Below are 16,967 nucleotides of genomic sequence, written 5' to 3'. Positions count from 1 at the left end.
TTGAAAGCCGTATTAAATTATATATTATTTTATAATCACCTTAGATTAATAAAATATATTTTTGATAATGCCTTGAATACGAAGTGTTTATATCGGAATATTCGTTTATGTACACTATTTTCTTGCATGCAAAATTTTAGAGGCTGATTTGACCTGGGGACGTGCTTGTAAGTAGGAACGGACACATGATTTTATGTTAGAGTGTAAATTTTAATTTAGAGGGTGAACTTGAATTTATAAAATTCCGAAATGGACAAAAATAAATTTTCAATAAAAATATATATAACATATTAAATTTTCAATGAGGCCCTTCAAATTTTTGAACCATAGGCCCAATAGCCTTGTACCCCAAAATTACAAAAGGCAATCCGCCCCATCAATATAGTTCATCAGAGGTTTAGTGGGGCTAAACACACAAAATGGGTTCGGCTCCCCCATTCTCTTGGCCCATTTCCTCATGACACTCTTATTTGGGATAATTACATAATATTATTTTATTTTAAAAAAAAATTTAATCACTAATAATATACATAAACATAATTGCTCGAACCTAAAATTATTAAAAAGATTAACATCTTTTTTATCAACAAAATCACTTAACAGATTATAGATTCCATGACACTCATGTTCGTATGTCATTATAATGAGACATAAAATTAATCCCCAAAAATAAGGTATCACTAGAATAGGATATCAGCATTGGGTCCAGGCATAGCGGCGGATGTATCCGAATTTATTTATATTAGTTTTCTAATTTATTAACGATGTTTGCACTGATTTTTTTTTTTGATAAGTTAAAATTTTATTATCCAAATAAGCAGAGTTCTGCTACAAAACCATCCCAACCAAGGAACAAAGACAAACTTACTTACAACAAAAATGATTAGTCTATACCCCAATAATTACAAAGATAAGTATTAACATTATCTAGTCTATTAATATTTCTACCTCTAAGTTGAATTCCAACAATCTCCTTAATGGAGTTAAACATCTCTTCAACCGTTCATGACCTTCCTTGGAACAGTCTTCTGTTTCTTTCCTCCCAAACATAATAAATGAAAGCACATCAAGCAATCTTCATGATGGTAGTAAGGAGGGATTTACCTTTTCAAGCTCCACAAGCCCAAGCAAGCATGCTATCCCATGACATAGGAGGTCTGCTCAAGTCAGTATGGTTCAAGATAGCTTTCCGTAGGGAAACAACCAAAGCCCAGTCAGCAAACAAGTGATTCCTTGTTTCAAGGATCTCATTGCATAAAACGTATAAACCATCAGAAACAGTTCCCATACGAATAAGCCTCTCTCTAGTTGAGAGTCTGTTCAAAATTGCCATCTAAGAAATCATGCTAAATTTAGGGATGTGGAGGGGAAACCAAATCAATTTGTGCCTAGGAACCTTGTCTCCTTTGACACGTACCTCTTCCCAAATATCTTTAGTCTTCGTAGCTCCTGCATTTAAAATAGGGAGAGCCTCTGTCTTTAGTTTCAAAAGTCGCTCTGAAATTTTGTTCATGTCTATTCTATTAAAAAATTTATTTTATAACATTTTTTACTTATCTCACCACCTGAATTTTAACTAGTTTTTTTTTATCTATTGAATTCTCAAACTAGGTCAAGACATTCCATAGAAAGAAGAGCTAAAATCATCATCGATGATTAGGAATTTAATGTAGAGTGCATCTCTTTTGACCCAAATTTTTATAGAAAAAATATAGCATTTGTTTATTTATTTTTAAACTAAAATCAAATGAAATGAAATTTGATTAGTGTCTTGGACAATGTCAAACAAAAAATATAGTCGAGGGACTCAATAAAGTAACACAATATAATCGAACGTATACTGCATTGTACTTTTCTCACATTAAAAAAATAGTCGATGACCATTTTGTAACTTTTAATATTCGATGGACTCAACAAAGTAACACTCTATAATCAAATGACCATTTTATAACTTTTAATAATCAAATAACTTAATAAAGTTGTATTCTATAGTTGGTGAATCATTTATGTACTTTGCCCATATTTTTATTGGAATAAAAATAATAATACTAGTCCAAGTTTAAAGAAGTAAATAGTATTCAAACTCATTAGTACAATTCCACTAAAGCCTCAATCCCTTCATTCTCTCTCTTGGAAAAATTGAATCCACGAATTAAATGGGTTGAACCACTTATTGACCCCTCGTATTTTCTTCGCGCACACACAATACATATCAACGTGAGGTGTTAACCATGTGAATATAAATATATTTAAGGGGCTGGTTGTTTACTTCAGAATAATTAAGCACTAAATGATTCAATGGCCTGAATGATTTAGAGGCTGTGTATGAATTAGCTCTGAATGTGACATGCTGTTTAATAATGACTCTGAATCATTCAGAATATAATTTGATGCTGAATCATTCAACATTGTTTTGATGAATCATTCAGCACAGTCTTCATTCAGAGGTTAGAAACAAACACGCTGATTGCTGAATGGTTTCATTCAGAGCCAAACAAACAGTCCATAAATTTTATATAATTAGGAAATGTGTTTTGGGAAGGTGATTGTTAAATCATATTTTTAATTGGTCGTGGATTTTCGGTGTAAATTAATTGAAACAACCTGCTCATCACCATCCTCATGACTATGGCTTCTTTCACCCGTTGGAGTGTGAACCAACATTTCAAATTGGGGTGAGGCCTCTTGAATTTACTGTGAAATCTGTATTGAAACATCGCAGACATATAAACTACAGGTTATATCTTATACCCACAGGTACCTGACTGGTCCGATATCGGTTGTCGATGCCGGTCCGAGCGTGAATAATTACATGGCGGGATGGCTACCGTGACAAATTACACTAGAGGAAGAAAGCATGCATACGTGCAAGCAGCGGCGTTCACTCATACGAGAATCAGCACAATTTAATAATCTGTTTGGAAGTTACATTGATGAAACAGAAAAGCAATTGTAATGCCATGGATTTTAGTTTCATTACTGTTACAACCGTCTTTAAATTAGGAGGATGAATTGTAAGTAGACTCTTTATTTTGAAATAATGTGCTTTTATTTGCTTGCAAGAGGAGTCTTCTAACTTTGTACAATTTTATATTGCATCGACAAATATAGGGATTAGGCCAGTGTTGATACAAGTGATTGAGATTCAGAAATTTGAACTCGTAAGGTCAAATTCGAATTCTACCATCATCACTCTTGGTGAATAATCCATAAATTCTTATATAAATTCGAATTGAGTCTTCCGTATGCATTGATCCTGAACAGGAGAACCATCTCTAACTTAAATTTTTTTGTACCTAAAAAAACAAACATATGGGTTGGATATAATAATATTTTTAGTAAAAATACATTTTGATACCTGAAATTTGATTTTTGAAGTTTTATTTTATAATTTGGCCACCGATTTCAAGGGGAAAACCAGTCAAAAAGGAAGTAATAGAAAATTTTAATGGCAAAGCTCTGGATACCAATTAACAAATCTATCTTTAAACCCGTAGATAAAAAGTACCAAAATGGAGTAATAAAAACCCCCAAAATTTCAAGCCAAAAAGCAATGCATAATCGGGTCAATCTCTAGAGAGAATAAATTATGAAATCAAAATACGCAAACTGCAAATATCTGTGATTTATTGATTGAAAATCTGTTTCAGAAAGTCATTAGCTTTGACTAAAAATTGTGTCTTTGATAAAACATCCAATTCATACGACAACGTCCTCAACCAACTCGACCAATCACAACAGAAGTCTCTGAAGAAATATGGAGACTGGAAATGAAAACCATAATGGAACATGATACCAACATATCAAGACCCAAAAAATATATTTCCATTTTTCATTTAAAATGTCTAAAAACTGAAGGGAGAGATAACCGGATTGATTTATAATCCTTGAGAGAGAGTGTTTTTACATCGCTTGATGAACCGTAGCGAATTGTCTCTTCATGCGTAGTTTAACCTGAATATGTCATTCAAAACATAGAAGCTTCCTTGTGGTGTTGGCATCAAATGAAACATCTGGGAGCAGAAAGCAAAAAGCCAAAATGTCTCGGTTAGTAAAGCTGATAATCAAAAGAAGTCCAAATATTTTCAGAACCAATCCAATGGTTCATTAGCAATGTTTAAATGATAAAAACGAGCCCTTAACTTTGGAACTTGTATCCCAATAAACCCTAAGCTTCAAATTATAACTAAAGAAGCCCTTGACATAAATCAGTCCCACATCTGAATTTAGGCAAAAATCAAACGATTGGGGCTTGCTTGGGTTTGATAAAAGTATAGGGGCTTCATTAAGAAATAGATTATTTTCATAATTTTATAAAAGAAGATAAGAACATGCTCTAATTACTCAAAATCAAACAGAACGGCTAACCATATATACGTATCAAACTATATGAGTTTGCTCTACGAGAAAGCAAGGGATAAGCCACAAGGAAGTCAACAATGCATCCGGGTTTGGGGAAGTGTTGCTGATGTTTCTTTTATATGATGCACGCCGCATAGAGATGTTTGATAACCTTTCAGAGTATGCAATGAGAGCACACAACACCAATTTATTAAGTGAAAAATGCAATTAGGCGAGCATAGAAGGTTAAAATATACATCCAAAGGCTTGCATAAGATGAAAGAAGACATCAAACACTGAAGAAAGCTCTAGATTTCTGCCTATAGTAATCTTACAAATATTAATAAATTCGCAGACTAAAGCAGGAGATTTGGAAGAGTTAAAAGCCCACAGAGACAGAGTCCAATTAATCATGATAAATAATGAATAAGAAAATGTAAACATGCAGAGCCACATAGATCATAGCAAAATAAGCTATAGAAAGCTCTTTTACAAGATCATGGATCCATCCATTTATTTCAAAATGCAATCATGACATAGTTTAAAGAAATCGAAAATGTTCATCAAATCAATTATCTTATAATCGTTTCCCTTCATAATTCAGTTATAAAAATAAAATAAAAAAAGATGCAATCACCATTGATTCATGCAACACAGTTAACCACACTTAGAGCAGATAAAAAACTAACCTAAAAGTTAGATTACTAACAAATCGAATCGCGAGATTAACACAATAAATATCAACGACGAAATCAACAGTGACAAATAGATAAGACTCCGATCCATCACTGACGTAAGCGTATAAACCCTACAAAAAAAGGCAGAAATAGAGCTACCTGGCTGAACTTGAGAGCATGTTGTTCGCCGGCCAGTTGTAGCGTTCCAGAGACGAATACGAGCACGCCGCCGGCGCCGGATGGCTGACAATCGACAGTGGTGATATTGTGCTTGCACTGCTGGAAAGGAAGGCTGGTTAGCTTAGCGACAATGCTCTGAGAGCCTTGGATCTTTTGGCCTTCGAAGGTCAACATGGAACCTTCCTGGTAGAGATTGCCTAAACCGGCTCGGTTCGCATCGAATGTCGAGTAGTAGTGATCAACGAACGCCTTCGCTACAGCGTCTGGATCCATCGGAATTCTCTTTTCTTTATCAGAATTTGAGCCGTCGCTTCGAGAAGAGCTGTGACGCAGCAGTGAAAGGGAAACGAAGAGGTTAACAGGACGGCGAAGGTTATGTATTTATCGAAGGATTGATAACGGCTGAATTTCAATCACGAAAATCTAACGACAGGTGGCTCTGCCAGCGTGTTATTGTTTTATTGGGTAAACTAGTACCTAAACTATTAGTTTTAATCCGTTTTAGTATCTAAACTTTCAATATTTTTAAAATCAGACCTAATATTTAGTTTTTGCTTCATTTTAATACCTACAGTTAAAAACTTAATGTGATTAGTACCTAAACTATCAGTTGTGGCCTGTTTTAGCACCTATTTAAAAAAACAAAATATAATGTTAAATTTTGAATGGGATACTAAAATGAAACAAAAATTAAATTTTCAATATGATTTTGAAATAATTGAAAGTTTATATACTTAAACAGATAAAAACTAATAGTGTAGGTACTAAATATGTAGTTTATCCTTTTTTTTATAAGTTACTTTTAGATCAGCTAGAGGATCGCTCTTTGCGTCAATCCAACGCAGCCAACAACCGATTTATTACTATTTTTTACTAATTTTATTGTATGGAGTAAATAAATATTTTGATATTTGAATTTAGTTTAAAGTTATAATTTATATTTAATTTTTTATTTAAAAATTAAATTTAGTTTAAAGAATATTTAAATCAGTGTAATAGTACTCGTAGAGAAATAATATACGATTCTCATTTCGTTCTCGTTATCCTTGTGAGAGTTATAATTTCGAGTGCTGGGCTCACCAACTCTTCAGTCTTCATTTATGGCCGACACTAGACGTGTGAATTCGGGGAAAATAACAAAAAATATATATAATAAAAAGAAAAACAATACCGTCGACAGCAGGGTTCGAACCTGCGCGGGCGTAGCCCAACAGATTTCAAGTCTGTCTCCTTAACCACTCGGACATATCGACCTTGCTGGTCAACGTTTTTGAAAGTTATATTTCGTTTCTTAATATTTCTGCCTCTTGAACCTTCTCTTTCCTTTGATACACCATGCCCAACTTTTGCTGTAGAGATTTTACGGTACATATAAACCTAACAGAGAGCATGACATTGATTTAGAAATTATTTTAATTAATTTTTTTAATAGTTTAAAGCGATCACAAAGGTAGTATATGTTCAAAATAATTTTAACCCAATTGACAATACAGACCTTCATCTGTTTGAATCCAAGACCTATAAGATTCTCTTTCACATATTTATACATTATATATCATATAATTTTCCATATTTAAATGTATATGGATATCTTCTTTGTATATTATATTGTCTTTTTATATAATTTGATGATAAAAGCAGTTAGCAAAACAAATTTAGATGGCTCAGTAAATTCATAAAAATCAGAAAAAAATGGCTCAAACTGATGCATTGTTGTCACGTACAAGGATTCCTAGTTTAAACACTCTTTAATAAAAACCCTAATACAAAAATACCACATCTAGCATTTTTATTACAGCTATAATATACAAAGGAATAATCCCCTCTTCTATTGCTGGGATAGCAAGCAAATCCTCAATTCTTTGAACTCGGACTTTGCCAGCAAAAAAAATATCGAAAGGTTTTGACATATTCATTGTAGCATGGTTCTATGTAGACTCCAGCAATGAAACATATGTTTTCCTGCAAAAACATCAGGGCATGGCAATATGTCAACATACTGGTGAATTAGATATAGTGGTTCGAGGACAATCGCGTCGTTTTCAGAGGCTTGGGAAGAAACTTAATCCTCATGAGACTAAAGGAACTTACTTGCGAAAGAATCGGAATTTATTAAGGTATCCCGAAGTAATGTCGGAGTATGGGCAGTCCTATATTGATGCCATTGGCATGTCATGAGCAGAAATCTTCCGAAAAGATTGTGATCTGATGCTTACTGGAAAAAACGTCAAGCTTCGCGGTATAATTGTTCCGCTTCGAATGGTTTTGATACGTATCCGTCCATTCCACATCTTAGGCATTCCTCATGCGTAGCCTGGATAATATCTGCAGTCATAGCCAAAATGGCTACATGCCAGTTTGAAACATTGTTATAGGCTTCCACTGATACTTCGCCAAAGTGAATGTGATTATTGATATTCTGTTCGATTTCCCGAATTCTCCTTGTAGCTTCAAACCTGTTTGTACAAGTAGAACGAAAACGCTATAGGGGACCGAGGGTGGGGATATAATCAATTACGAACTCTTCAATGCTCATTGCGCCAACTAGAGAGGTTTTTGTTTTCTCTCATAGTTGTGAAGTTATTTTTTAAGGTTTCAAAACTTCAGTTTCGGAATCAGAATTTCAAAGGTAAGTTCTAAATGCAACAATGGATTCGTACCCGTCAATTTCTGGCATTTGGATATCCATGAAACAGGCATCAAACTGGTGAGGTGGTGTGAGCAGTTCGATAGCTTTTATTCCTCTTGCAGCAGTAATCACATCGGCTCCATATTTTTTCAATGCACCAGCAGCTACTTTTAGATTTACATTATTGTCATCTACAATTAGAATTTTTCTCCCAATAAGAAGATTTTGAAGAGACGCTAGAGGTAACTCCCCCTTACAGGGATTTCCTTTGTTCTCATCACCCATGGCTCGTTGTAGAGATGCCGCTAACATGCTAGCCCTCAAGGGCTTCGGGACTATGGTCAAGTTACAAACACCAGAAGTAGTAGTGTTCGCTCTAGAAGAGCTTATAGAATTAGACAAAAGAAATACCTTTGGAGGAGTACCACGATTTATCTTGTCCAAGTTATCGAATAAGTGTGCTGAACCATTCATACCCTTATCCCAAACTTCTTGTTCGATGAGAACCATGTTTATAGCATTACTCCCTTTGCTTATGATGAATAAACCTTGTTCCCACTTAGCAACTAATTCAACATGAATTCCTAGCCGTTGTATATGATATTTTGCCACCTTGGCCCGGGCAGGCCGAGGATCCATAACTAATGCTCTCATCCCATGAAACTCAGTGGAAACAGAGTTAGACCGGTTGTTGATTTTCTGGCTCATGTTCCTCTTTGGACTAGAGGAGCTGCTGGTGAAAACAGCAGTAAATGTAAAGGTGGACCCAATCTTCGGAAGGCCAACGAAACCGATTTATCCTTTCATCAGATTAACCAAACACTTGCTTATGCTTAGTCCAATGCCTGTGCCCCCATGTGTCCGGGAAATAGAAGGGTCAACTTGCATAAAAGGGGGAAAACACCAGACTGTGCTTCTAAAGGGATCCCTTCTCCTGTATCTTCAACTGACACGATAATATTAATGCTGTTGGAGAAAGGATGCATGGGTCCTTCTTGACTGAAAGTTCTAAATCCTTTCCAGCTCTGGCGTCTTTCTGCAACAGGAAAACCACTCAAGGTGTTCTTTGATGAAGATTTTGTCTCGTCTTCTATCGAACCAATCACTTCTTCCACAAGATGAACTGTGACCAGGATGTGTCCTTTCTCCGTGAACTGCACCAAATAAGTAAATTATAAGCTTACTGCTACTGAAGCATAATTCTAAAACTGAACTCAAACTGAAGCCTCTAGTAACCAGCTTCATATATATACATTAAACGGAGAACCAACAACATACTTTAATGGAGTTCCCCATGAGATTGATGATGATTTGTCTGAATCTCCCGGGATCACCGATTAGTACTTTGGGCACTTGATCAGAAATGTAAACTGCCAACTGCAAATTAGAATATATGTTAGACTCGTGGCCGAAAACCATATAAAGGGTCCAAGAGAGAAGAAAGAAAGGGCTGGACAGATAGGGTGAGTCAGTGTGATGCAGGCTTCTCACCTCTACTCCTTTGTCTTGAACCTTCCCAGAAAAGAGTGACAACACATCATCCAAGACGGCTCGTAGTTCAAACTGCAATTCCTCGAGCTCTAGCTTACCAGATTCGATTTTAGCCTGATCCAAAACCTCATTTATAATTGCAACCAGAGCTTAATTAATTTTTTAAATTACATTTTTTATACCGCGCAGAATAAATGTATATCATATCATATCATCTATATATTTTTAAAATAAAATTAATGTAATTTAATTTTAATTTTTTTTTGAATTGAAAGTACACCAAAAGGTTCATCTATAAAAGTATGTTTAGCATCAAGATCAACAAGGGGAGCAACTTGATGTGAGGAAGGGAATCAGAGTAGCAAATTCCAGCAAGGTTTGTAGGGCCAAGTTTGGTTAAAGCGTCAGCTGATCGTGGAATCCAACAGAAACGGATCTCCTAAGTGAGTCTACGCCATGAAGCGATCATTTGAACGAGGGGAACAGGAATGTTGGAAGCATCGTGTCCATTAATAAGTTTGACTACTTGAGCACAATCTGACTGTACCACCACTCTCGTGATTCCTTTAGACCAGGCTATGCGCATGCCTTCATCAATCGCCTATAATTCAGTATTGATGATGGTTGAAAAGCCGAGCTTCTTGTTGAAGCCAAATATCCATTTCCCTGTGTGATCACGTAAAACTCCACCCGCAACACCCATCATGTTTGTCGGAGATACACTGCCATCACAGCTCAAACAGTATCAATAAGGGTCCGGTTTGGGCCACCCATACATATTATGAGAAGAAGGGGTCGTGGTAGTAGCAGATGTGAAATATTGCGTTCATGCGCAGGCACATTGAAAAAGGATGTGAATATCTTGGGTTTAGTCAGTGAAAACTTCATTCATTCTCTTCTAGATCAACCAAAGGCACGATATGAACAAGATATACCATGGAGTGTCATGCTCAGGCCAGATGGTTGTATCTTTCATATTGGTAGCAAGCTAGGAACCAAGATCAATATTGAAGAAGTTCGATGAGACCGTGTGAGAGATAATGCCTTGCCAAAAAGATTTCACCTGAGGACAATCACAGAGTACGTGGAGAGCATTTTCATTTAAGTCGTGATAAGAGTGGCAAAACAGATCGGTAGTTAGGTTTCGTCGAACTCGTTCGCTGTTTGTCATGAGCTTTTGTCGGATCAAGAGCCATGCGAAGAGACGGATGCGCTGGGGAACGGGAAGTTACAAAATAAATTTCCAAGAGAAATTAATATCATTCCAACATCCATCAAGGAGACGGATGTAAGCCGAGTTGGTGGTAAAAGAACTGGTGTTAGACCAACGCCAAACAAGCATATTGTCACGGGGCTAGACTGTTGCTATCAAGCTCGTGCGGCCTTAGACGTTTTCTTGGTCAAAAACCGACTAAGTGACCCAAACCTTCACTAAGCAAGAATGCTTAGAAAGTTGCTAACCCAAAGGAAATGGGGAAAATAAAGAGATGGGCGAGCTAAAGGAAGAAGAGAGATTTGAGAGTGAATACTAGTTTGTATTTCTCAACTTGAGGTGTGTAAATGAAGGGGGTGAGCCTCCTTTTATAGTTGGAGTCCTCTACAATGAACGGTTGGGATTAAAATACATCAATGGCCAAGATGAGAGCTCTACACTATTTACAACAAGTGGGCAATGAGTTGGCATCATTATCTTCTAAGATAATGCTAAATAATTATCATATCTCCAAGGTGGATTGGATCAGCTCACTTGGGTCTTCTAGAAGGCCCAGGATGTGGAAAAGATAGTCCTTGGCAGCCTTGATTGCATTGAATTCGATCATGGGCTGGCGGTCTGTGACATTCTCCCCCACTAGTTCTAGCGACGCCCTCGTCGCGCGGCTAGAGTAAAACTGGTCTATCTTATCTTGGAATTGCCATAAATCTTCGGATGGTTCCCAACTTCCTTCACTCTCTGGAAGTCCCTTCCACTGAACAAGGTATTCATGCCTTGGTCGATGTCCCACTCGATGAATGGCTCTCTCCGTATGGATGGCCTCTACTTCATTCTCGTAAGAGACTTTTGCCCCGACTGGCGCTCGGTGTGACTTGCTTTGATCTAGCTCCTCCTCATTCTGATGGTATGGCTTCAACAAACTCACATGGAACACGGGATGAGCTTTGATGGTTGGAGGCAACTCCAATCTATAGGCCATGGTGCCTACTCACTTTAGAACTTTGAATAGCCCCTCGTATCTTCGCACAAGCCCTTTGTGATATGGGTTGCGCAATATCCCACTTAATTTGGCAAGGACTAGGTTACCAACCTTAAAATTAACGTCTCGACGCTTTCGATCTGCCCACTTCTTGGTTCGCTTCCCGGCCTTGTGCAAACAAGCTCGGTCTAGTTCATGTTGTTCTTGCCACTCCTTGGCAAATTGGTATGCTGTTGGATTTAGCCCCTTGTACCCGGTCGCAATTGCATTTGGTGTGAGCGGTTGTTTCCCGATTACAATCTCAAATGGACTTTGATTGGTCGCTTCACTCCTCTGCAAATTGTAGGAAAATTGGGCTATGTCCAACAATTTCGGCCAGTCACGTTGCGTGGCACTCACATAATGCCTTAAGTAAGTCTCTACGAGTGCATTCACTCTCTCGGTCTGCCCATCCGTCTGTGGATGAACACTCGTTGAGAAGTTCAAGATTGATCCCAAGTGTTTTCTAAATATTCTCTCTGGTACTTTCCGATAAAAAGATCAATACCACCGGCAGTCCACTCCGATTTCGGGTGTACGGAATTCGGAGCAACCGTGTTAACCTCGGAGGGACGGTCCGCCTACTGCAGCGATTACACACATCGGGGCGAATTCGTTTCTAAGACAGTGGTTATACCACGACACGGTTTACGAATATATTCCTTTTAATTACTGTTTATATTTCCAATCAGTGCTAACGGTGTAGTTTTGCAGTCTATTTTACCAACAGTGATTTCCAAAACTAAAAGGAACCCAAGCACCATTAGCTACAACATATGGGATTTGATGGCCAAGATGCGCAATAGCGAGCACAAATAAATAAGGAGAGAGCAGATCACCCTGGTCGACTCCACACTCAAGCGAGAAAGGGAGCGAAAAGGAGTTGTTCCATTAGATTTGCATAGAGGTGGATGTGATGCAATGCATATTAAGGTAAATAAACTTATGAGTAAAACAAACACCAGTCAGTGTCTTTTATAAAGTCTCAATGTAATCGATCGAAAGCTTTTTCAAGATCAACCTGAATTGTCATCCAACTATTTTGTCTCTTAAAGAGTCGTATAGAGTAGATAACTTCCTGATTGATTATTATGTTCTCAGTAATTGAACGGCCGAATGAATCTCGTCTGATTCGGAACCACGAGGGTCGGAATAACATACTTGAGGTGACGAACTATCACTTTTTAAATATCTTGTAGACTATAGTACAAAGGTTGATGGGTCCGAAATTCGAGAAATTTTTGGCTGCATCTTTTTTGGGGATTAGAGCAAAGATAGTTCTATTAATTCTAAGATTGATCTCATTACCTTCAAAGATATCTTGGACTATTTTACACATAGATTCTCCCACGATTGGCCATTGAGATTGAACGAATTCAGCGTGTAAGACGTTATGTCCCGGAGCCTTAAGAGGAGTCATGGCAAAAAGAGTATCGCAAATTTCAATGCAAGAAGATACATTGTCGATGGAAGTGAAGCAATCAGGCGGAACATGAGGTAAACAACCACGGAAGGAGTAGGACCCAAAGACCTTGGTATCATTTAAATACAACGGATTAAAGAAAGAAACTACTTCACCTTTAAGATCGTTCTCATCATGGGACCAGTCACCCGACGATGTTTGAGGGCGATGCTTTTATTACGTCGTCTACATTACATTGTTTTTGCGGTGGAAGTACATGGCGTTGTCAATTCCTTGATAAACCCATTGGATTCTGAAACGTTGTTTCTAAAGGCTCTCTTCAAGGTCAAGAATGCGTTCAAGATCGGGCAAATGATTGGTTTCAAGATGGAGTATGAAGCTGGTACGGTGTTGGTCTAGGGCTTTTTGCACACCCCGGAGCCGAGCCATAACAATACGCTTTTTTGTTCCAATGTAGCCAAAAGTAGTTCTATTCCAGTTGTCGGCAGCAACAATGAAATTCTCAATAGTCAATAGCATCAGGGAGAGAGACCGAAATAACCCAGTTGCCTTTTACCATCCGTGGAAAGTCATCATGGGTGAGCCACCTAGTTTAATGTTGCCAACAGTGAGAAGTAAAAACCGATGGTCCGAATGCACGCGAAGAAGGTGGAGAACCACTGTCTCTGGAAAGTGATCATCCCATGCATTGTTGCAAAGAATCTGGTCTAAACGAGCAGAGACAAGGCAACGAGTCCAAGTGAACTGGGGACCCTGGAATCCCAGATCTCTCAAACCGAAGTCGTAAATTAAGTTTTGGAAATATCTATAGGGACGAGTAGAACTAGCCCGCCGGTTCCATTCGAGAGACTGGTTGTAGCATTGAAGTCGCCCAGAATTATCCAAGCCGTGGTGATAGAAGAGGCTAGATGACGGAGCCATGCCAAAAGACGTTTACGCTTGGAAACATTTGGACTTGCGTAAATAATGGTAGCAAGAAAAGATTTATGATTCGCATTACAATTAACACACATATGGAGAAATTGGAAATGGTTGGTGATGACTGTGATAGAGACAAAATCAAACCAATAGATCCAGATACCTCCCGAGAGCCCAACAACTTCAATGCGATGAGAATTCGGAAAACCGATAGAGCGAATGATAGAGCTAACCATACTGTCGCTAACTCGCAGCTCAACAAAAACAACAAAATCCGGCTTATTATCGCGAAGATATTGGTGGACAACATAAACAAATTTTAGGTGACTGCATCACTGTACGTTCTACAATAAAATTTTGCAATTCATAGATAAAAGATAATAAGAGGAGAGGTTACTCAAGCATAGCTTCTGCATGGTCTTCAACATGATCAACGGTAGTCGCAATGTCCATGTCAGATGAGTTATGGAGATTCGTTTTAGTCTCCATCATAGTTGGAGGGTCTGGAATTGTCAAAGCTGGTACACTGGCAATACATTCCTCGTACATGAACTCAAAAGTGTTGTACACCTTTATTGGAATATATTCTGGATACATGACTGCATTCAAGAATATGCAGTAATGTGTGTATGTGCTGTTGATGTGAGCGTTGTGTGTGTGAGTTGTTATAGCTGTTAAGAAATATTGGATTCTGTTATGAGTTTGTTATAGAGGTTGAGTACACTTGAAGTTATAGCTTGTATATAAGTTGGTTGTAACGTAGTTAACAATGAGCTTAATGAATGTTATCAGAGGTTATTCATTGAATTCTATCTTCTCAACATGGTATCTTTCGCCAAAGTCCTGAAAATTTTGATTTCACGCTTCTAAACTTTCTTTCTCTTGGTTACTTCACGAAAAGAAAATGACGAAGTGCTACTCAACTGTGACTGAGGGATGCCAGAAGGAAGTTGAAAAGGCTAAGAGGAAGCTCAGAGGTCTAATCGCTAAGAAGAATTGTGCTCCGCTCATGCTCCGTCTGGCGTGGCACTCAGCTGGGACTTTTGATGTTAAGATCAAGATCGGAGGTCCATTCGAAACCATGAAGTAACCTGTTGAGCTTGCACACGGTGCTAACAACGGCCTTGATATCGCCGTCAGACTTCTCGAGCCAATTAAAGAGCAGTTCCCCATCCTTTTCTACACTGACTTCTATCAGCTTACTGGTGTTACCAAACTCTCCAGTCAGATGCCTCTTCAAGAATGTGGTCTTTCCAGTGCCTCCATCGCCAACGATGACGAGCTTGAAGCTCGGATAATCAACAGTCTGTTGGTTAGGTAAAGCCATTGATTACGAAACTCGAAAGGCGATATGAGAAAAATAATAAATTTCTGCGTTTGTTTGGCATTGTTGTTATAGAATAGTTTTTTTAGAATTTTTTGTTGAATGTTCATTCACATCAAAAGTTTGCATCCATTCAAGTCGAATGGAGGGAAGCATCGGCACTTTCGATTCAAGTCGAACGGAGGGAAGCATCGACACTTCCAATTCAAGTCGAACGGAAGGAAGCATCGACACTTTCGATTCAAGTCGAACGGAAGGAAGCATATGCACTTCCGATTCAAATCGAACGGAAGGAAGCATTCGCACTTCCGATTCAACTAGAACAGATGGTTTACTAAATCATTGTACAAATCTTCGTTTGAGCAATTTCGACCCAAAGTGTAGGTTTTGTCATTTGATCAAGGAGAAGGAAAAGAGTAAGGAGAATATTGGAATATATTCTGGAATACATGACTGCATTCTAGAATATGCAGTAACGTGTGTATGTGCTGCTGATGTGAGTGTTGTGTGTGTGAGTGAGTTGTTACAGCTGTTAAGAAATATTGGATTCTGTTATGAGTTTGTTATAGAGGTTGAGTACACTTGAAGTTACAGCTTGTATATAAGCTGGTTGTAACGTTGTTAACAATGAGCTTAATGAATGTTATCAGAGGTTATTCATTGAATTCTATCTTCTCAACAACCTTACCAGAGAACAACCGAACTCCCCACCAACAGGGACCATTTGCACAAACAACCAACAGTGGTACTATAGGCAGAGGAGAGCTTCCAATTGCAAAGATAAACTTCAACCCTTCCTACTTAATTGAGAACCGGGAGCTACAACAACCCTCCACTGGCCAGGAACAGTTTCTACAACCACTCTCTATAAGAACTCCAAGCATACTACATCCACTCAAGCATCAGCAAAGCTTCACTGTTCAGAGACAACTTAGCAATTCTACTACAGAATTATTCATATGATGAGATTTAAATCAAAACAAATAAAAAAAGAATAGTATATAATTTACATAGGATAAGATTTGAAGGGGAAAAATAGTAGAATTCCCATAATGGAGTTGTTGAAACATTTTAATATTTCGATATAACAAATTAAGTTAAATGGATTTTAAGATTTTCCAAATGATTTTCTAAGTATATTCGATATAACTATTCGAATATCAAAACATTACTCCAAATATTTCAAAAATCATTTTTAATCCTTACTTAAGTGTAAAATTAAGTTTTAATCATAAAATAATTTCAAAATAATTTTACAAAGTATTTCGAACCAATTCAAAGCCAAAAATTACAGATTGCTCAGAGGGAACCGATTCCCCCCCATAGGAGGAACCGATTCCCCCCTGAACGGTTTGGCTCCGAGATTTCCAGAATGCTCGGAGGGAACCGATTCCCCCCAAGGGGTACCGATTCCCCCCTTGTACAACGGTCGAAATATTTGAATTTTACACTTAGGGAACCGATTCCCTATGAGGGGAACCGATTCCCCCCACGCTCCAAGCTGTTTTATTAAATGTTTTCACACTAAAACGGCTATAATATCTTCTCTAATCATCCCCAACGTTCAGAAGTGATCCAAGGTGTATTTAAGCAAGCTTAGAAGCCATTGATCAAAAACAAGAAACATCAAGCAACTAGAATCAAGAGAGAATCAAAGAGAAAGCATCAAACCTCAAGTTTGAGCATTTCAAGCCTATTTTCATTCAATATTCATTTTGCTTTCAAGAACACTTTTTGTGCTCAATTGTATTCA

General features: G+C 37.8%; 1 protein-coding gene, 1 non-coding gene and 1 pseudogene across 2 annotated transcripts; all 3 read right to left on the bottom strand.

Annotated features, from left to right (window-relative positions):
• Positions 1-3,677: 3,677 nt before the first annotated feature.
• Positions 3,678-5,567, bottom strand: LOC120145030 (nuclear transport factor 2B-like). Its single transcript, XM_039158943.1, has 2 exons — positions 5,178-5,567; positions 3,678-4,013 (listed from the first exon to the last, which is right to left on the bottom strand). The coding sequence occupies exons 1-2, from the start codon at positions 5,469-5,471 to the stop codon at positions 3,939-3,941; spliced, it is 369 nt and encodes a 122-aa protein (XP_039014874.1). The 5' UTR covers positions 5,472-5,567; the 3' UTR covers positions 3,678-3,938.
• An 802-nt stretch (positions 5,568-6,369) lies between these two features.
• Positions 6,370-6,451, bottom strand: TRNAS-UGA. Its single transcript has one exon. It is a non-coding gene; the product is annotated as a tRNA-Ser (tRNA).
• Positions 6,452-7,126: 675 nt separating this feature from the next.
• Positions 7,127-11,510, bottom strand: LOC120145587 (annotated as a pseudogene).
• Positions 11,511-16,967: the final 5,457 nt, after the last annotated feature.

Source organism: Hibiscus syriacus, unplaced genomic scaffold, assembly GCF_006381635.1.
Source record: "Hibiscus syriacus cultivar Baekdansim isolate YM2019G1 unplaced genomic scaffold, ASM638163v2 tig00110893_pilon, whole genome shotgun sequence".
Lineage (NCBI taxonomy): Eukaryota > Viridiplantae > Streptophyta > Magnoliopsida > Malvales > Malvaceae > Hibiscus > Hibiscus syriacus.
The sequence above is the reverse complement of the archived record's forward strand: the minus strand, read 5'-3'. Positions and strand labels throughout refer to the sequence as shown.

What these genes read in the sequence shown, in the direction of transcription:
- LOC120145030 (XM_039158943.1), bottom strand. Translation starts at nt 5,471, where the DNA reads ATGGATCCAGACGCTGTAGCGAAGGCGTTCGTTGATCACTACTACTCG. An exon ending in ATGCTCTCAAGTTCAGCCAG is followed by an intron (nt 4,014 to 5,177) that starts GTAGCTCTATTT and finishes TTCTGCTCCCAG; the next exon opens with ATGTTTCATTTGATGCCAAC.